Source organism: Protomyctophum bolini, assembly GCF_963924005.1.
Source record: "Protomyctophum bolini genome assembly, chromosome: 14".
NCBI classification, from domain to species: Eukaryota; Metazoa; Chordata; class Actinopteri; order Myctophiformes; family Myctophidae; genus Protomyctophum; species Protomyctophum bolini.
In genome coordinates, this window is record NC_137875.1 from 35879590 (window position 1) to 35900966 (window position 21377).

The 21377-nt window shown below is 43.9% G+C and overlaps 2 protein-coding genes across 5 annotated transcripts in view; one reads left to right on the forward strand and one right to left on the reverse strand.

Moving 5' to 3' along the window:
* wdfy4 (WDFY family member 4) overlaps positions 1-21377 on the reverse strand; it is an 89506-nt gene that overhangs the window by 10493 nt on the left and 57636 nt on the right. Inside the window, exons 47-56 of one of the 4 annotated variants that reach the window (XM_080782731.1) lie at positions 20113-20261; positions 19324-19438; positions 18930-19015; positions 17597-17659; positions 11179-11221; positions 10359-10478; positions 9592-9709; positions 9031-9140; positions 7377-7527; positions 2794-2885 (exon numbers count right to left, since the gene is read on the reverse strand). In XM_080782731.1, coding sequence (XP_080638857.1) covers positions 2794-2885; positions 7377-7527; positions 9031-9140; positions 9592-9709; positions 10359-10478; positions 11179-11221; positions 17597-17659; positions 18930-19015; positions 19324-19438; positions 20113-20261 — 1047 coding nt within the window. Of the gene's footprint in view, positions 1-2793; positions 2886-7376; positions 7528-9030; positions 9144-9582; positions 9710-10358; positions 10479-11178; positions 11222-17596; positions 17660-18929; positions 19016-19323; positions 19439-20112; positions 20262-21377 lie in introns of all 4 variants that reach the window. The other 3 variants (XM_080782730.1, XM_080782729.1, XM_080782728.1) reach the window with 3 other exon arrangements.
* On the forward strand, positions 14179-17519 carry lrrc18a (leucine rich repeat containing 18a). The gene is made up of 2 exons (XM_080782733.1): positions 14179-14294; positions 16638-17519. The coding sequence occupies exon 2, from the start codon at positions 16642-16644 to the stop codon at positions 17437-17439; it is 798 nt and encodes a 265-aa protein (XP_080638859.1). The 5' UTR covers positions 14179-14294; positions 16638-16641; the 3' UTR covers positions 17440-17519.

Below are 21377 nucleotides of genomic sequence, written 5' to 3' on the forward strand. Positions count from 1 at the left end.
AGACGATCCGCCACGTTTGCGACACACTGTGAGCTTGTCAATCGGCTATTTTCAGTGCACGGCACCAGTGCACAATTACAGTATGTATAAATCAAAGACCTTATAAGACCTGCCTGGTCAAGTAATATTATAAATCTACTGTACCTGCATTGTGCATACTGTATATTATTAGAGATACACAAACCATCGCTCAAGCTGCTAATAGGAGCGTTAAGCCACGCGGAGAAACTTGTTCCAACCGGCACAACCAATCGAGTTACTTGCTTTCGATGCTTTCCTTCAAAAAAGATCATTTTAAAAGTGCAGGGTTGTTGTTACACTACTCCGTTTATGAGCTTATTCTCCATGTTTGAATTAAAGAATAATTTGGGTACAATTAGCGGGAGATTGGTTTTGGAACAGTAAGTGGAGCCAAAGTCGACATTATGACCAGCGGTGTCCCCCATAAAACCCAATCTTTAATAACTCCCACCTGGAATAACAGAAAAAATAAAAAAACATATTCCGGTCTCATAACAGGGGATATATTGTCCTGAGTTAATTTGTGCATGGAAGGGGGAAAAAAACAACAACAATCTGCTAAAATAGCTAATTTTGCAAGAATGGTTGGTGATATGAGTAGTTCAGTAGATTACAGACTGATAAGCCTCATGCCTCCAGGCCTGCAAACGATAGGGTGTGATGTAGAAAGAGAAGATAGCAGCGACATAAAACACTAATCACACACGGGGAGCGAGGGGGTAAGGGGCCAAGGAAAGACAAGCCTTACATTCAGCCCAATAAACGACAAGCAGAAATAATAACGGCATTGTAGGAAGAAGAAGAAGAGAGAAAGAGTCTTGAGCCTTTGTCTTCAATATGAATAAATATAGTCTGCATTGTTCTGTAAAGGTAGCTCCCTAAAACCCCACCTTGATTAGCACGACAAGCTGTGTATTATAACATCGTTGTCGGGCAGAAACCTCCCATCTCCAACTTTTTTTGTTGTTGTACATTAACGCCCTATACAGTACTTGATCATACTACAGCGTCACACACAAAAGCATCAACAGTAGCAGATCCACAAGCTCGATTTCAAACTTGTGGATCTGCTGATTTTGAATTTGAATCGTTTTGGACATGTGAGGTTTCCACCCGACAGAGACGATGTGAGGAGACAGTGGAGTGCTCAGAGACGCATGGGTGGGATGAGGCCTTCTGAGAATATAAACGCTTACATTTTTAAAACCGTTCAAATAGCCGAAAGCTCACAACGTAGTTAAAAAATGCCTAAAAAGGTCTAGGCATAAGGGGTAAGGCAGCATGCAAGGCAGGGCCCTTTGGGTCTTGTGGTTCCAGATGAATCTTCCGTGCATGCAGTATAGGATTCATCTTCTACAGTAACAAGCTGGTTACAGTAACCCATACTGTTACACTGTTCCCGACTGAAATAGTAAATAACTAGAAAAGTCGCAATTTTGGAAAAATTGCAAAGTGAGGTTGCCGCAATCGCTTACATGTTACATCGCGGCTTAGCAATCCACCACTCCTGAATGAAGTGCCTAGTGCTGGGACTCTGGTCCGCACAGGTCCTGGGCTTGGTGAGAGCAGGAGTGGACCTGGTGAGACGTAGGAGGGGCCCGGACAGGAGTCAACCCACAGAGTCTAGTCTGTACCTCCCAGCCCTGGCAGAGTAGTTCCAACGGATTGTATGGCCCTAGTCTTTCCCTAATGGGACTGATCGAGGGTAGCTAAGTGCATGCAAAAAACCCCCAAAAACCTAAGTATTCAAAAGAGTACTCAAGCAAATGTACTTTAATTTACGTCTACCACTGCGAATTCCTGACAGTCCTGTCTGTTTACAGGAAATTAGACACGGTGACCGGCGTGATTGGACTGGGCCAGTTAGAGGGTACTATTCGTTCATTGGAAAAGAGACACTAATGGCAAATTCCCTTCCTTTATGCTTCTTAAACCAATTAGATTATCAATATGAAGAATCTGTTTTTAAAATGGATCAATCTGGTGTAACTCCATCGAGTTACATAACCTCCACCTGAGCGACCAGAGAACTGCATGGAGTGACTAGATTGTTATAGAAGTACATGCTCAAAAACTAAACGTAAGTATTCAAAAGAGTACTCAAGTAAATGTACTTTAGTTACCGGCGTCTACCACTGCCAATTCCAGACAGTCCCGTCTGTTTACAGGAAATTGGACACGGTGACCGGCGTGATTGGATGGTTCTGTTCGAGGGTATTTGTTCTTTGGCAAAGAGACACACTCTTAAACCAATTAGATTATCAAGATGAAGAATGTTTTTTTATTTTTTATTTCAATGGTCCTCAATGGGAAAGACCTATGCCCGATAGTAGAGGAACTGGCTAAGATATGTATGGACTTAATTTAGCACGAAAAGCTGTGTATTATAACATCGTTGTCGGGCAGAAACCTCCCATCTCTAACTTTTGTTGTTGTTGTACGTACTGTACATTAACGCCCTATACAGTACTTGATCATACTACAGCGTCACACACAAAAGCATCAACAGTAGCAGATCCACAAGCTCGATTTCAAACTTGTGGATCTGCTGATTTTGAATTTGAATCCTGGGAAGTAACCGTTTTGGACATGTGAGGTTTCCACCCGACAGAGACGATGTGAGGAGACAGTGGAGTGCTCAGAGACGCATGGGTGGGATGAGGCCTTCTGAGAATATAAACGCTTACATTTTTAAAACCGTTCAAATAGCCGAAAGCTAAAGCATTTAGGAGAGAATTAAATTAACAATCAAGTATTTCACTGGCGACTGACCTCTCGGTGGACTCTGATGAATTCCTGGGGGTCACCTTTGGCCCATGGAGGTAGAACCACATCTCCCAATGTCGTACCATCCTGCATGGAACCTGTCAATGCATGCATGTACAACATCTGAACATCAACTCTGACGGCCGGAGAAACCTTATCTCCATATTTGAACCTTTAGTGTTTTGTCCTAAATTAAAGCCAAAACATGCATTATTATTAAGTATTATTAAAATACTAGAATAATACTAGAATAATGTGTTATACCAGTAGCCAATTTTTGAATTTCAATCCGGAAAAGTAACAGTTTTTGAATAATTTCCACCCGACAGAGGCAATACAGTTTTGACTCTTTATAAAATCGTTACAGGTTGTCCCCACTAGTAGAGGCCCCAGGAGGGGTCCACACGGATCCGTCCCTTATTATTGAGGGGCGTTAGCCCCTCCTATGCCCAGCTTTATGCATCTGTGTGTTTGTACCACGGACATAATTTTACTGGCTGAGCATGGAATGTGATGTATGATGATGTATGATGATAAGAGCCTTCACACAAGTGTGATTTTTGAGGATGTACAGCTTTTGTCCTCACACGTCTCAATATTGCCATTGACAATGAAAGGGGAATTCAGGTCAGGCCGGATTGAGATGATGTACTATATGATGATCAAAAATATCACACCCATGTGAAGTGAGGGGTCACTTCACATGGGTGTGATATTTTTGATTTACATGAGCTGTATGCCAGAATCATCAAGATTACAACAACAAAAAAGGTTTTAAATATTTCACTTTATGCACAATGAATTTAGAATATATGAAAGTTTCACTTTCTGAATTAATACAGAATTATCTTTTGGTCTTCTTTTTTGAGCCCTCCCATATATAGCTTTTTGTCCTTAACTCGTGTCAGATTTGCCATTGACAATGAAAGGAGAATTTACATCATATGTAGGCGAGCAAATAGACTATTTTGTCCTAACACAAACATTAAAGGACCACTTTATCACTTTTCAACATCTCTTCATATAATGTTTTATGATAAAACACCACCATTTTTTCCTACTTAGTCTGTGTCTCATAGGAGGGCTTTGGGAAGTTCGGACACCCGTCCACCAGTGACATCATCATTGGGGTTTTTTTTTTAAACAAGATTTGTTTTAAAATATATTTAGATTTTTATAATTTATCGTGAGAACGATGGCTTCAACTTTTGCATTGCAACTTTTCAGGAAAAGAAAGCCTGCCGTTTCTATTAACTTGGATTCACCATCGATGATGTCACTGGTGGACGGGTTTCTGAACTGCCCACAGCCTTCCTATGAGACACAGACTGAGTAGGAAAACATGGTGGTATTTTATCATGAACATTAGTTAGGACCAATTATAGGAAGAGAAGTTGAAAAGTGGTGAAGTGGTGAAGTTTTGTGGACGAGCAAATTGGAGAGACAAATCGGCTTTTCTAAACACAATGCAACTGTTTTAATTCAGGTTGGGGCTTATATATAAGCCCCCAGCTGATTTAAAACAGTATATATAATATTACAGATGTCCCACTTTTCGGTATGGGAAAAGTATCATATCGGTATCTGCAAATACGCCAGTCTAACCACAGATCCGACACAGGGGTAAGGGGGTTGACACTATAGCAGGTAAATAAAATGTTAGGGCATGTGGAGTTTGCTTTGGAGTTGCCCAAACTGCAGGTGCACATTTGAATGAGGAGTCTGCTATAAACACAACACGAGCTAGATAGCTATAAACACTATTCCCGGTCGGTGGACCGGTGGACGGTGGTATCGGGATCGGATCGGAAAAAGTGTATCGGTAAATTCAGTTGTCATCTTGCATGATCATGGTGAAAAGATGAGGTTTTTAAACATTGTATCATGGTTAAAAGATAATTCTCCTCTCAATGGCTACTCAGATGCTCCGTACTTTTCTGATTGGATGCATAGAAGGAAGCATGAGGTCAGTCCGCTGCCCCCCCCCCCCCCCGCCAGGTTGGCAGAGGAAGTGTAGCGCCTAGGATTACATTAGATAATTGACACAGAGTGAAAAAATGGGTTGAAAAATCGTGGGATAAAAAATATTTTAAAAATAAAAGAAAATTAATTACTAGGCGCATCAGTCACTCCCTGTCTGAAAAGGCCTTTAGTTAAAGTTAGATCTCTAGCTGCCGCATTCTGAACAAGTTGTAGCCTGTCATTTGTTTTCTTTGGCAGGCCAGAAAAAAAGTGCATTGCAGTAATCAAGTCGAGAGTAAAAAAATAAAGTGTGGATCAATGTTTTTGCATCGTCTAACAATAGATAGCTCCGATTCGTGCAGTGTTTATAATATGAAAGGAGGCAGTGGATATCGAGTCTATTTCCTATGGATTCTTTCTTATAGTTCTCAGTCATCCAGCATTTGATGCAGGATACAGGTCAACAATGGGGTCAAGAGCACAGGGGTCGTCTGGAGCTACTGCAAGATAAAGCTGGGTGTCATCATCCAGCTCCTTTAAAGGTATATTCAGTGATTTCACTCAAAAAACCTTAGGTTTAGTTTTTGCCTTGGGACCCAAAGCTTTCATCCAATCAGGATAGAGAGCCAAAAACGAAACCTACGGTTTTTTAACCCCCAGGGGTTAACTGGGGACAGGGTGGAACTCCTTATATGGTCAGCACACTCTATAGTAGAGAGGATTATCACAACAAAACAAAAAAATAAGTGATTTGAATTCATTTGAATTTGAATTAAGTGAAATCACTGAATATACCTTTAAGGTGTATTGTAAGTCCATTGGGTGGTCGTGGTCTTCTTTGTAACCGTAATGTTTGGATCAAGTGGATCAAGTGGATCGAATGTGAAGTCAGAGGTCTGTCCAGTCCATTGGGTGGTCGTGGTCTCCTTTGTAACCGTTGTAATGTTTGGATCAAGTGGAGACTTGACACACCACACGGCAAGAAGACAGGAGCCAACGAGGCACAGAGTAGCGCATAAACAGAACAGCTGAAGAGCAATTAGGATGTAGGACAGAGTCAAGGACCAGAAGGCAAACAGGTAGAGGGTCTGGTTACAATATTGATCCAAAGTTGAATTTGTAGTCTTATTGTAGTTGGGTTCATAGATCGGGTAGATCCACACGTTACCAGCGATGAACCAACAGCAGAGGAAAAGAGTGACCAAGGAATTCAAAATCTTGCAGAATCGGCTGAGGGGGCGGTTGACGGAGCCATCCGACCCATCCACTTTCTCCAGGGTAAATTCCAAGAAGGAAAGCACAGTCGCCAGAAGGCCAAAAGCTCCTTCTACGATCAAGTAGATGGGTATAATGGGCTGCCTGGGGCATTCACCCAAGTATATTTGACCTATTGCAATCTGTGCAGGGGACAAGATTAAGAGAACGGGAGATGTCATTTTGAAGATTGTGGAGGACGTAGTGGAGGATGTAGTGGAGGATGTAGTGGACGTCCGGCGCTGCATGGCGTACTGTTCAATTAGAACGCAACCAGAAAAATGTCTAGTCAATGAGAACTAGAGACGGTGTTGATAACTGTAGTGAATTGAGAGATGTTTCAGTTCTGTGTTTCTTCATCGAAAGAGTCAGTCGCTGCGCTGCTCTTAGCTCTCTGGTGCAAAAGTGGTTGTACTGTGACTACACAGGTCCCTTCTATACTTTGCCTATTTGGCATGCCTATTACATCATACATACACATCATACATACACCATATATGGTGTATGTCGTCATCTAACTATCCCATTGGTTCCTTATTCAGCGATGATGCAAATTTGGCCCAAGGAGTGTGACCCGTCACATGCTAGTTAAAGCAGAATAAAAATTTGACAATTTTGCCTGCATATACTGTAGGTTATAGATTCTCCTATGCTGTGATTGGCTGAAAAGTGTGCCATTGTGCGCTGTGATTGGATGGAAGCTGTGTCATTCTGTGCCGTGATTGGCTGAGCATCGCATAACCATAACCGCCAATATAAGTGGCAGAGGGGCAGAGGATGTCGCGCTACACTCTCAATGAGATTTCCCTTCATCTCAGTGGTTGGAGCAATTGATCTGAATTTGCACACGGATATTGACAATGCAGTCATGGGGAGTGTGGTCTACACTCTACAGATCATGTCAGTGGTCTACAGATGTAGTTCAGTGGTCTGCACATCACTGTAGTGCATCTGTAGACCACTGTACTACATCTATAGACTACTGTAGTGCATCTGCCCAAAATCCAAACTAGATTTTTTTTTTAATAATAATGGCGTGCATGTGGACCCCTCCTGGGGCCTCTACTACACTCATTTTGACCACTTTATCCATGTTTTATGCATTGGCTATTAAAAGATAGCAGATGTACAGGCTCACAAGCTGCGAGCTTGTCCATCTTATATTTTTGAAATATCGAAAATGTTTGGGAAAATGTTGAATAAACGCTGCGACGCGTTGTAAGCTTGACGATCGGCTATTTTCAGCAAAGGCTTAATCCCCATTCCCCACAATAACAGAAAACATAACATACACTAGCATAGTCCCCTGAGGGACTCGATACCAGTGGCTAAGTGATTCATTAAATTGATTGTTGGGAGGAGATGGGACTGACCCAGTGGGATGTGGTTGGAGTTGAGCAGAAAGTCTGGCAGGTAGTAGAACTCTGGAATCAGCTCCCTGACATCACCCATGTTGTCTCTGGAGGCAGACTCCCACTCCTTCTTCACACTGTGGAACATCCGCTCCGGGACATCCAGCCCTCCCTACCGGGACAGGAAAAACAAACCAAAACACAGTCAGACCACGGCAAATCAAAGTTTTAAAGATGAATAAAAGCAGGTCTCTGCTCCGCCGCATTACACCAACACACATTTTATATTCCTCGTTCCGTTACATAAGCAGGAAATATTTGCCTTTTGAAAGGATTGAAGGAAGCTTTTCATCTTTCCGCGAAATTCTATAATCCCGTGATCGAAATCTCATGAGAGAGAATGTAATTTAGAGTAAAACAATTACCTCAATGAATGAAAATAGCATATATACCGGGCTTAAACTCTGTTAGAGATGCAAATCCAGTTATGGATATTACTGCACACCCGTTATGTGCTTCTGAGAGGGGAAAGGCAGTGTGATTCACCGGGCTAACATCTTTATTGCTTTATTCTGACTATCAAATATGCATGCCTTTTCATTGTAATCAATTGGATGGTGCATTGTAAATTGGGAACTTCCGTGGTCGACGAGAACGGGCTTCCTTTTAGATGCTTTGTGCGCAACTCTAATTATTTGCATATATATTGAAATCTCGCCATAATCTGTTTTCATACATACAAATTGAACAGGAATCAAGATTGCCCAAAAATAACTCGGTCAAGTCATTATTAGAACGATTGAATTCCACAATAAAATGCTGAAATGGTGGTGGGTGTTAATTTATCCATTTGTAACTCAGAGAGGATCCATTTTGGTCACATTTGTACCCTCTCAGAGTTCAACTACCACTCAGCAGTTTACTGTGGAGGAGTGCTTGTGGTTCTGCTTTAGGACGGATACAGGCGACTGATATTCTTTCTCCACTTGTACTGGGGAACCATTTTCAAGGAGTGGCGATAGTCATACAATGGTCTCTGTCTGGCAGAAACCTCTCGTCTGCTCTCTGTGAGGGAGTAGGACAATGTTTTCCTATAGCTGAGCTCAGTCACATCCAGTATCGCTGTTTCACAGAAAACGGCCAATTACATATATTGACGGTACTTGACATGAAAATGCTTGAGAACCACTGACATACCGGTACAACATGGGTTTTTCAGAAAACTGTCAGAATTTAGAAGGCAATTTGCAGAATCGTTCTCAGGTCTAAATGGGTTAAAAGTGTGCAGGTGTTTTTTCTTCTCCTTGATTCTGGCCTTGATGTCCAGCACCTGGCTTAAATACAGTCATAAGATGTGCACACAATCCTCTCGGAATATTAACCTTGAAATCCGGAGTGCTCACACAATGCTGTAGAGAATAAAACTACTCGTATGGATTAAAGGCCTCACCTGCAGGTGTTTGAGAAGGCCTCACCTGCAGGTGTTTGAGAAGGCCTCACCTGCAGTGCCAGGAAGGTGTTTAACCCATTTTGACCTGACAAAGACTCGTAGCGCGCCACTCGGTGGCAGATCTACGAGCTTGTAGATCTGCAATTTTTCAATAGCTAAACATAATGTTTAAAACACCAAAAGGGGTTCACACTTCCCGCCCAAAATGGGTTGAGAAGGGCTCACCTGCAGTGCCAGGAAGGTGTTTGAGAAGGGCTCCATCCTGACGAGGAAGGAGGCCACGATGATGGCTGAGGAGTAGTGGGTGCAGTAGTGGCAGCGTGCAGACAGTTCACCTGCTGAGGAACAGGAGTCATTTTAGATCAAAGGATCAATGTTTACTGGTCCCTGTGGGAGGGGATTGAAATGACTGTAATTACACCCGGCAGATGGCTGCTCAGATGGCTGGATGAGCGTGTCTGATAAAATGAATATCAAAATATTTAAATACTGTTAAAAAATGTCTGGCGTGAAAACACAAAAGCCTGGGTAGACGTTAATATGACCCCAAACATGTTTGAAAGTGAATAATATTAGCCTGATTGTCAGACTCTGAGCCTCTCAGTGCGCTCAGTGGAGTGGGCGGGGTCTATGGGCTGGAAACCAGGCTAGAATTATATACCCTTTCAGAGTGTACACTGCACTCAATGAGTTAAATTCACTAGACATTGTACTGTGTATGACTGCATAATGCATATACTCGTGTACTGTATATACTAAAGAAACAGTATACAGTACCTTCTTCACCTGAACTGTTCTCCACCTCTTCATATCTCTGGAGGAACATTGCTCTCCTCTTCTCTGTCTGAGCACCCATTGGCTTGGACAAGTCCCGGAACGTGGCTGCATTGGACAGATCCAGGTTCTAGAGAGAGACAGAGAGAGAGAGATGGTTGACTACCTATTTTCTCTGACGAAAACTAAATGAAAACTAAGCTGTGTGTGGCAAAGCAACATGCAAAGTGAGTTTAACATTGTTTAACGTTGTTTAATGCAGTCAGATATGACTTTTCTGTGTGGATGTATGGGCTGTCAAGGCCAGAAAGTAGTTTTTTGCCACTCAGTAGGCTTTCCTGCATAACTTCCTGGTTTGATGATGATGTCACGCACATACCCTCTATTGGGGAACCCTGATAATACAGTATGGGACAGACTAGCCTGGTTAATAAACCAGACCGAATCAGCCGTTGGCAAAAAAAAAAGTACAGCAGTCCGTGCGATATTAGTCTGGTTTATTAACCAGGCTAGGGACAGACCGCTTTCAAACTCAGTGAATGCAGTAGCAAGGCCTCGAGGTAGTCTGGTACCCGTCATGGAGTAGCTTTGGATATCCAGATGTCCAGATAGAACCGCCGATGCAACAAGGGGCCCTTTTTTTCTTCACTTGAGCACCTACCTGCCACTCGAAAATGTCTGTGCACGCCACTGACATAGATACTTTGCACCAGTGACCAGGAGCAACAATAAATATGTGAGTATCAGAGTGGCCTGCGGTGTATATACAGTGCTAGTACCTCAGAGTGGTAGTCGGCCAGCACCCAGGGGAACACGGGGTACTGCATGAGGTCGTTGTAGGTCCTCCCGGCCAGGGTGTTGAGATGCATCAAATATTCAAAGTTACTCATCTCACCTCTCTGGAGGACGGACAGACAGACGGGATCAGACAACAGCAGATTAACCCATTCTGTACGGGAACCCGGTTTGGTGTTAGCATCATGTTATGCTTTACCTATTGAAAAATAGCAGATCTACAAGCTCATATCGCGCCACCGAGTGGCGCGATACGAGCTTGTAGGTCTGCTATTTTTGAAAAATTCGAAGAACGACTGACATTTTTAGAATCTGATCTCAGGTCAGGATGGGTTCATCAGACCAGTGTGTGTCCAGTGGAAACCTCGTATGAATCTGATCTCAGGTCAGAATGGGTTAACCCGTTCAGTCCGGGGAAAAGCATCCGTGTTTTGGCTATACGTGTAAACGACATATCTTTGTGTTTTGTGTTGTTTGTTTGTGTGTGTAAATTAACGCTCTACTTGCTCATCATACTACAGCGTCACACAAAAAGCATCAAAAGTAGCAGATCTACAAGCTCGAAGCGTGGCGCAAAATGCAACGCGACACGGCGCAAAATACGTTTTGAGCTTGTCGATCAGTTTTTGACACGAGGTTTAAGGATTTAGAAGGTGCTTTTAGAATCGGTCTCAGGTCTAAATGGTGCACTAGCATTTCTGCCACTATCAATCAGTTGTTTTGTGGTTTATTGAATGACGTCAAAACCGGTAGAACACAATTAAGGACAGAAGAGCCATTTTCGCTGGGTAAAGTTGTACTAACCTGCCACTTAGCAAGAGCAGTCTTTCCCACCACAGGAGTCTTCCTGGTGCACATAAACACAAACATAAATGATTAAATTAGCATCACGGAACACTAAATAGCGTGCATTGGATGGCACCAAACATCTTTAGTTTGTTTGGTGTTAACGACTGAACATATCTGTATATTTTATTGTGCGCGTACATTTTATTCGCAATGTCATGCGACTGTTACACTCCTGATTTACAGTTGCTCGGCGGTTGTCTCCCACAAAAACAAATAGACTTATCTACTGTACAAGCTCACAATGTGACACGTGAGCTGGTAGATTATTTTAGTATAAAGTATAAATATTAGGGCTGTCAAACGATATGTAATCGGATTAATCACAGTTTAAAAATATATTAATCATGATTAATCACCATTCGAACTATGTCCAAAATATGCCATGTTTTCTGTATAGTGTTGTGGGAATGGAAAGATACTGTATGGCGGACATTTAATGTACAGTACAGTATGTTTCTACCTGTTATGTCATGCTTTAGCTATTGAAAAATAGCAGATCTACAAGCTCATATATAGCAGACCTACGAGCTTGTAGGCCTGCTATTATTGAAAAATCTAAAAACTGTCAGGATCTAGAAGACAATTTTAGAATCTGATCTCAGGTCAAAATGGGTTAAATAGGGATTCTCTTTCCACCTCGTTCTAGCAGCCATCACATACCAGAGCGATGACTAGTGCAGAGTGGATGGGATTAAGGGATGTATAGGGCGGGTCATCATTCTAACCATCCATAAATTGCGTTAACACTTTTAATCTAATTAATTTCACAAATTAAGTAACTCAGTTAACTCAGTTATTTTGACAGCCCTAATACATATAGTATCAATCAGCCCTTCTTTCCTTACACCCCTATTCACCACCAGAGATTCATTTTATAATAATTGTTTCATGCTCATCATCCAAATGCAAGAGATCCATGCATTGTTATACTTTTGTACTAGGTGGGGTTGGGGTTTTGAAATGAAGATGGGGAACGTTGTAATCTAGTGTAGGATTTCGCAATTGTCTATGTAATTTAATTATTGCAAAAAAATAGTAAATACAAATGATATAAAAACAGACAAACAAACAAAAAACAAGTATCAAGTATCAATCAGGCTGTACAGTGCAGTTCTCTCAAACGGTGACATTATATCCTGGAAGGCACGCAGCCTGTTTGCTGGGCAACATTCTGTTTGGGTTCATATCAAAATATGAAGTTTTGATTACTCCGTTACCAGGCAACCAACCGGCCAACCAGTACAGCAACGCCAGGCCCTATGAGAGTTGTCAAGCAGCCACCACTCCACTCCACTCCACTCCATTCCACAGCAGAGCACAGCAGAGGTGAGTTGAGTTGAGGAAATGAATGGAATGGGTGGATGGATGGGTGGGTGAATGAATGGTGTGTGTGTGTGTGTGTGTGTGTGTGTGTGTGTGTGTGTGTGTGTGTGTGTGTGTGTGTGTGTGTGTGTGTGTACACAGCTGTACGATCAGTTATATGGCTGAGGTGAGCTTTCTACTGGGAACTGGTAGTTTAGAATCATGCTGGATATAGCATACAGTATGGCTCCATCTATAGGTGGAAAATATATTTGCTCTGTTGATCTGTGTGCTTGCAAGAGATTTGGGCATTGTCATAGGAAAAAAAAGTATTTGACATTTATAAAACGCTTCACGCACTGACACGTTGTTAGCTTGTAGATCAACTTTTTATACTATTCTATGTAGGACAAACTGGTGGTTAGGTGGTATATAAGTGGTTAAAAGAGGGTACACTATGGTCTATGTTTTTTGCAGCAGGTAATTTGGACGTCACCGTGACGATCATCCGTCCACACACCAGGCACAAGGTGTGGACGAGTTGTCAGACCCGAATAACAAGGTCACATTCCTGGTCACAGCAAAGTGTTGCCAGGACTGCTTTTTATAAGCGACTCTGGGCTTGTATTTCTGTAAAGTAGCTTGTAAATATTGGTAGTTGCGGGTTGCTATATTTGAGCTTGCTTCCAAAATGTATAAATCAGTAGTTCTCAAAAATGTTCATGCCAAGGACCCTCTAAATTAATATAGTCCGCAGACCCCCAGCCATCGGATTTTTTTTAAATAATTATGATATTATTTATTATACATGTATATGTTATACATTTAAAGTACTTATTTTGGGCATGTTTTTATAGACCTGGTTGCATATTTCTCTCATGAAAAAGAATGAAAAGAAGAGATATTAAAGACATGCATCCTGCCACACAGGACAAAACTTTTCCAGTCACAAAGACATTTTCCACCAAATTTAGCCGATCGTTTCACCGGCCCGCTGTAAGCGGATCTTTTAATAAGCGTTTTAAAAAGACGGTATGCTCAAGAAGCCAAGCATTAGCAAAACTGCTGAGTGTGCAACACTGACCCATTGTTTCCAATTAAGATACAAGAGCATTTGTTTTGCGATAAACAAGAAGGACAAATATATCCGTGCTAAACGTTGGGATGTTGTGTTGGTGCACATTTCATTAAAGCGTTTTACTGACGGTAACACCTTATCCTAAGCGCGTTTAATCTAAATTAGAAAAACATTCAACTTGCTCCTGAAATCTCTTTTCCCTCTGTGGGCCAGTAACATGGCAATAAAGTGCTGGCGCCGAGCGGGCCCAGTTGCTAAGTAACGCCATTAAACAAGAGAGAACCTTGACTTTGCCTGGTGGTGGAGGCAGAGGCTGGGGGAGGTGTTGAGATACAAACAGAGCATTCCTGCCCTTTTCCGCTGGCATCTTTGCCACCTATAAAATGGCATACATTTGAAGAAGAAAAAGGGGGGGGGGGGGGGGGACTGAACAGGCCAACCTCGAATTGAAAACTTATTTTACAATAGTCGCAAGTCACTGTGAATCTGAGGCACTTTCAAGTGTGGGTACTATAAGAGTGAGATGTAAGACAAGACGCGTTACGGAACAAGTGCAGTGAAGTGTTTTTCGCAGTCTGTTTTCGTATGTTTATAGGGACCAGAGCTGCTGGTATGTTTCTGACACAGGACATAAGGTCCAGCATGCAGATAACATCAACATTCAGATAAACTCAAGAAAGACAAGATAATGGTGAGTACATTTAACCACTGAAGCCCTATATATACAGTATACACACCAGTAGTTCTCAATCTTCTTCGTGTCAAGAACCACCAAATTGGTATACTGTAAATTTGACCCCCCCCCCATCTGAAAATGTTTTGTGACAGGGATGCCCAGAAGAGAAGATTTAGGTTAAAGAAAATCAAAATGATTCAAAATCACATTAACACAAAAATAGAAGATGTACAAGCTCGTATATCTGCCATTTGTAAATAGCCAAGGTAACACCCCCTGGAACGCCTCCAAGGACCCCTGGGTGTCCCGGACCAACTTTGAGAAACCACTAACATGTAGCAAATCTACAAGCTCACAAGCCTGAAAATACAAGTTGCTATTTTTTACAATTTCCGCTTAAAATGTCATGCCCCCAAAACAGGGACGCCATGGTTGAAAGCAGTTAAGACTTACAGGAACATTCCGGATAATCTTTTACATGCATGGACGAAGGCAGGATATATAGCAAGGCTTTTTTTTCCTTTCTTTTTTAACAGAAAAAACAGCGCACAAGTAATTTAAGAGAACAGACAACTTAATTCCTCTGCTCCGGAAAACGTATGACACCTCCATTGAGGGGAGAAGAGAAGCGTGCGGCCGTGTGAAGTGTATCCAATTTCTAACCCCAATAACTCCTGACCACATTATTTTTGTAAAACTAACACTAAATCAATCATTGCATTTGGCCCAGTATATGTTATCTAATTGCAGGTAATAATTGCATGCAATAGTTTGCTATAGGAGGTTATAATGGGATACAAGCGCCAGTGGATAACCTCTCTCATCCTGAGGATGATAAATGAGGAGAGAGAGGGCCTTGGGGTGTAACACACACACACACACACACACACACACACACACACACACACACACACACACACACCCCCACCCCCACCCACACACACACACACACACACACCCACCCACCCACCAACACACACACCTTTTTTAGACAGGGAGGGAGAAGAGCACAGGTCTCATCACACTCCTAACTATCATTTATCAAAGTCCTGATTTGACTCTTTTGGTGTGTGTGTGTGTGTGTGGACACACGCACACACACACACTCGTTTGTGCATCAGGCCTATACTGTAAACACACTGGCACATACTGTAGACGTGCACGTTCCCACCCACCCAAACACAGACATTATCGTCTTTGTCGGGTAGAAACCTCATATGTCCGAAGCTGTTTTAATTTGCGTTAAAAAGAAAACCACACAAAGTTACGAATACGGAGATAAGAGGTTTCTGGCCCCGACAGCGAAATACAAGACACACACAAACACACACACACACACACACACACACACACACACACACACACACACACTGTGGTCGCCTTGTGAGAGGCAAACAGCTCAATCAGTTGAATGGTGAGCGGGAGCAGCATCACATTGTGTGTTTTACCCAGCGATGCCTCCTCTCCCCTATTGTTCCCCGGCATTAGCCTTAATTAGAGAGCCGTGCTCTTAAATACCCCCACGGGCAACACTGGGTGAGCAGGCAGGAGAGCAGACATAACACCACCACTACACACACACACACACACACACACACACACACACACACACACACACACACACACACACACACACACACACACCTCTCAAGCGCTCATTCTCCAGAGAGCACACGTTCCCCTATTGCCCCGGGCCATACATGAGCCCTTGTATCCGTATAAATAACAGAAGCCCCTACAAAACCACACACACACGCACACCCCTTCACACACAAGTACATCCTGCATATGCAAAAACACGTTTACACACGCACACACACACGCACGCACACGCTCTCACGGACAGACAGACACACACACACACACACACACACACACACACACACACACGACATGACACATTTATGTGCTATATATTGCGGTATAGATTAGATAAAATAGTGTAAATCTGTCTCTTGAGGGCAATCATCGCTTAAAGTGATGGTGGACTGAACTCTTCTTGAGCAAAACACGCACATTGTGTTTCGCAGCAAAAAAATAAATAAAAGTTGTGCGTGTTATGCATTGTGTGAGTTTCCTCTTTGTCGTCTTTGTCAGGTGGAAACCTCATATGTCCACAACTGTTACTTTTCAGGATTCAAATGATTATTATTAAGTAGCAGATCGTACAAGCTCGAGCCACGTTGTCGAGCTTGTACTTTCGATGCTTTTCGTGTGACGCTCTAGTATGATCAAGTAGGGCGTTCATTTACGAAAAAAGTTAAAAACACAAAAAAGGTTAAAATATGGAGATAAGAGGTTTCTGCTGGACAAGCGACTACATGCGTTGTGAGTTGTGGTTGCGCTGTGCGTTTGCAGCACCATGGTCAAGGAGGGGAAACGGGCCCAGACACACAGGGTGAGCCTGAAGGCGGCGAGGAAGGCGGTTTCGACGACGCCGGACGGCCGGCGTAGACTCGACCTCAGCAACGCGGGCCTCGGTGCCTTCCCCCGGTGTCTCCTGAAGCTGACCGACCTGGACGAGCTGGACCTCAGCCGCAACCGGATACGCACGCTCCCCGACGACATCGGCAGCCTGTCGGCGCTCTCGCGCCTCGACCTCCACAGCAACAGGCTGGAGGCGCTGCCCGACGCCATCGGCCGCCTGGCGGGACTGACCCACCTCAACCTGGCCAACAACCGCCTGACAGCCGCGGGGTTACCCCCGGCGCTGGGCGTCCTGTCCCGCCTCCGGAGCCTCAACCTGGGGCTGAACCGGCTGGACGGCTTGCCTCCCGCCACGGCGAACCTCGCGGCTCTCCGGGAGCTGGGTCTGTTCGATAACCTCTTCACCACACTACCCGAGATAGTGGAACTGGCCGGCCTCACTAAGCTGAACGTGGAGCGGAACCCCGTGTCGCGCGGCGCTCAGAGGGACGGGGCGTCGGAGGAGGTGAAGGCGGAGCGTGACGAGGCGATGTACTTGGTGACAGAGAGCGGCCTGTGTAAGCCCTGTCTCGAGAGGTGCAAGGAGGAAAGACTGAAAAGGATGAAGGTTCGAGAAGGAAGCGCAGGGGGTTTCGGGGAGAAGCGAAAGAGGACTTATTCAGGACTGATGATGCCAAATTCAGTGGCTGTGTTAAACCAGGATATGTGGAGATGCAGAATGGAGAAAAAGTGAAATTGAAATCTTTACGTACCCCCCATCCCATTTTGTGTATTACCGGTATTTGACAATGATTTTCTATTAAGGTTCGTGGAATAAAAATAAATGGGCAATATATAGCTAGACAAAAAGGTGCTTTTTCGGAATGATCAGAAAATAAAATGACACCAACCTGGCGTTAGCAATGACCTCAGCCACACCGCGACCTTTCAATGACGGCACCACCGAACACAACCTGCACGAGGAGATGGAGAGAAGTTAGAGGAAGATAGGGCGGGGTAGAGAGGGAGAGAGAGAGAGAGGAAGATAGGGAGGAGGAGAGAGGGAGAGAGAAAGAGAGGAAGATAGGGAGGAGGAGAGAGGGAGAGAGAAAGAGAGGAAGATACCGGTAGTTAGGAGGAGATAGGGAGAGAGAAAGAGAGGGAGAGAGAAAGAGAGGAAAATAGGGAGGAGGAGAGAGAAAGAGAGGGAGAGAGAAAGAGAGGAGACACAAGTCAAAATATAATTTCTTCGAGGGGTGAGCCGTGACGGCAAATCGTGTCGTGCATGTGGTGTGACCTGAGAAAAGTGAGTTTGGTGAAACAGGAGAACTTGTGCCAGATCAACTTATGCCTAACCATCCTCACATGGTCTACTTCTAACCTACGGTAGTGTGGGCCGGGGCCCACTGGCAGGTTGTGGGGATATTGCATGTGGACCCCCTACAGTAAATAATTGGCAAAAGAATCCAACTAAGATTCGTATTTTTACTTGAAACCCTTGAAAAATGTTGTTTTCATAGTGGTTCCAGTGATCCAAGCCCAAAACACATGATCTGAAAATTCACGCGGCACACACGCATCTGACCACAAGCCTGTGGGCTGCCGTGTTCAGTGGTCAGATGGGTGGACAGCTGTGGCGCTCGGGTGGCGCAGAGGTAAAGTCCCTGCCCACCACCACGGACGCTGTGGGTTCGAATCCACCGTCTTTGCATCTGCACGAACACAACTGGCCCGTGGGCGGAAGCCGGGCAGGGACTGGGTGACATTGGTCATTGCATGTACTCCTACGGGCTGGGGGCGGCACCCGTCAGCGGGGAATGCTGGGCGGAAGGAGTGGGATGAAGGCCCCACATCCTCCCGGTGGGGGCTCCTCACTCGCAGGTGAGTCAGTGGGATGACAACAGTGAACACGGAAATGTGTGTGGGGTAGAAATAATTGGCATAGCTAAAAAAAGATATATAAAAAATGATGGGTGGGCTGCTAACGCTTTTATGATTTTCAAGTGGGCCTTGATCCATAAAAAATGTTGACTAATCTAAACTACACACCAGTTCTATGAGTGCATCGTTGCATATAGCTGTGATGCAATAAAACTGGTGCAGTTTTGATCATGTTGGACAAAAACCATCGTCATAAATAAACACTGCACACAGACTAGGGTGTAAACTAGGTGTAAACTTTACTAGCCTACTCTGGTCAGGGCTGGAAATAAAAACTCTGCCCTGCAAATTGTGGCGGCATACCTCTTATATGCAGAGACGTGGTCTTTATTCAGGAACACCAGGAACGCCGAATGTCCGTTTCTCGCAAAGATCTCCAGAGCGTTGTCCTGGAACAGATCAGACAGAGAGAGAATAGGACCTTCAGTTCGGAGGACTTGTGTATGGTCTCTGTCGGGGTGGAAACCTCACATGTCCAAAACTGTTACTTTTCAGGATTCAAATTCAAAATGAGCAAGAGCAGCAGATCGACAGGTTTCGAGCTTGTGGATCTGCTACTCTGGATGCTTCCATGTGACGCTGCAGTATGATCAAGTAGGGTGTTCATTACGTTAGAATACTGAGATAAGAGGGTTTTTTTGCCATACAGAAATATATTATGAAATATATTGTAAGTAATACAAAAACCCAAACTGACCTCCAAGAGGAAGCGAATGAAGCGTGCCTCCTTTATGTCCTCATAAGGCCAGCGTTTACAGCTGGCTGTCGCTGCTTCTTTACTCAACATGGTGGAAATGGACGATTCCCTCACACTGGGAGAGAGAGAGAGAGAGAGAGACAGACAGACAGAGACAGAGACAGAGACAGAGAGAGAGAGAGAATGTAATATGGAGTTGGATAAATTTGGTTTAGGGGTGAAGCTACAGTACAGCACACACAGACATACATGAACATAGTAGACATGGTCATGAGCATGCATGCACATAACCACACCCACGCTAGTCTTGTGTAGCCAGACAACTATATAGTCTATATTCCACAATTTACTATATAGAGTCCGGAACGAATGAATTGCAGACCTCCTGAAATCTGAGAACGGACTGTTCCTGATTCCCGGTTAACAAAAAAAAATATATATATATATTGATAAGCAGCAAGCGATAATGTGCTTCGATTATTTAGACTTAGATTATTCGTTTAGAAAAAGAGAAAAATAAATTGTCGGAAAACCAATATATATGAAGTGCATCACAGTAGTACTTCCGGTTGAAATGACATAATGATAACAATAGTGTCATGGAGTTTTATATTAACTGTAGATCACGCAAGTGCATGGACGGTGAGGAATTTTCAGATTGCGTGTGCTGTGAGACATGAGAACTCCATGGCATGACATTTGAAACAGTCTGGCTCGCGTAACCACACACACACACACACACACACACACCCACCATGCATGCACGCACACACACACGCACAGCAGTACCTGCTGGGATGGTGCTTTCTGCAGCAAACATCTCCAGCAGAGTTGACGGTGAAGCCTTCACACACGTAGAGGCTCTCCTTCCCGAAGAGCACCAGGCCCTCCATCACCATCAGACCACTGACCACCACCACACACATCTTACACTTCACCTGGAGGAAGACAGAGAGACACCCGCAGGGAGGGGGGAGAGAGAGAGAGAGAGAGAGATTAGCTTCCATTTAACCCATTAAAATCGGAAGAGCATTTGTCATTTAAAATGTATAAAGCAATATACGTTTAAAACAACATTTAGAACAGTGGTTCAACTTCTCAAAAGAGCGGATATACAAGCTCACAGCGTGTCACCGTGTGCCTTGTACATCTGCTATTTTTTTTTTTTTAATAAAAAAATCTTGAAAGTGTTTTAGAATGATTTAGATTCTTATTTTTATTTTAAACACAAAGCTTCTCTTATGGGGTTCCCTGGCACAAAACATTTTCAGACGGGGATCATTTTGCGGGTCCTTGATACGAAAACGTTTGAGACCCACTACATTTAGAAGGCATTTGTAGAATCATAACTCGGGTCTTAAAGGACTAAAAGGACAGTAAAAAACATCAGCACACGTGTGTCACACAGGGCGTGGCGTGGTGGAGGCACAGCCCAGTACACTGCAGGCGTCACTTGATTGATCATTTTAATCACTTATTTTAATCATTATTAAAATGACACAGTCCAACACTTCATTACCACACTTGATTGATGGAAAGGACACCCAAATAGGACACACACACACACACACACACACACACACACACACACACACACACACACACACACACACACACACACACACACACACACACACACACACACACACACACACACACACACACACACACACACACACACACACACACACACACACACACACACACACACACACACACACACACACACACACACACACACACACACAGTTTTGAGCGAGTGGCACTGTAGCTAATGCTAACTGCGTTGTGATGATAATGCGTGGCTAATTCTATTGTCTCCCCTCATTTCACAGTGAGTGTGCTGCACCTGGCCCCTCTCTCTCTCTTGGAGTTGGCCCCCCGCTAAAGGCCCCCTGGGACACAGCCGCGCCCCCGAAACCATATGGGGCCCGAGCCCACCCATAGGCCCTCTCACAATTTATATTAATCAAATCAGACCCCGCCCACCCCACCGCACCACCTTCCTCTCCGCTCGCCTGCCAGTGTTGCCACGTCTGCTTATTATAATAGGG

Coding starts and splice junctions, on each gene's coding strand:
- lrrc18a (XM_080782733.1), top strand. CDS start 16,642: ATGGTCAAGGAGGGGAAACGGGCCCAGACACACAGGGTGAGCCTGAAG.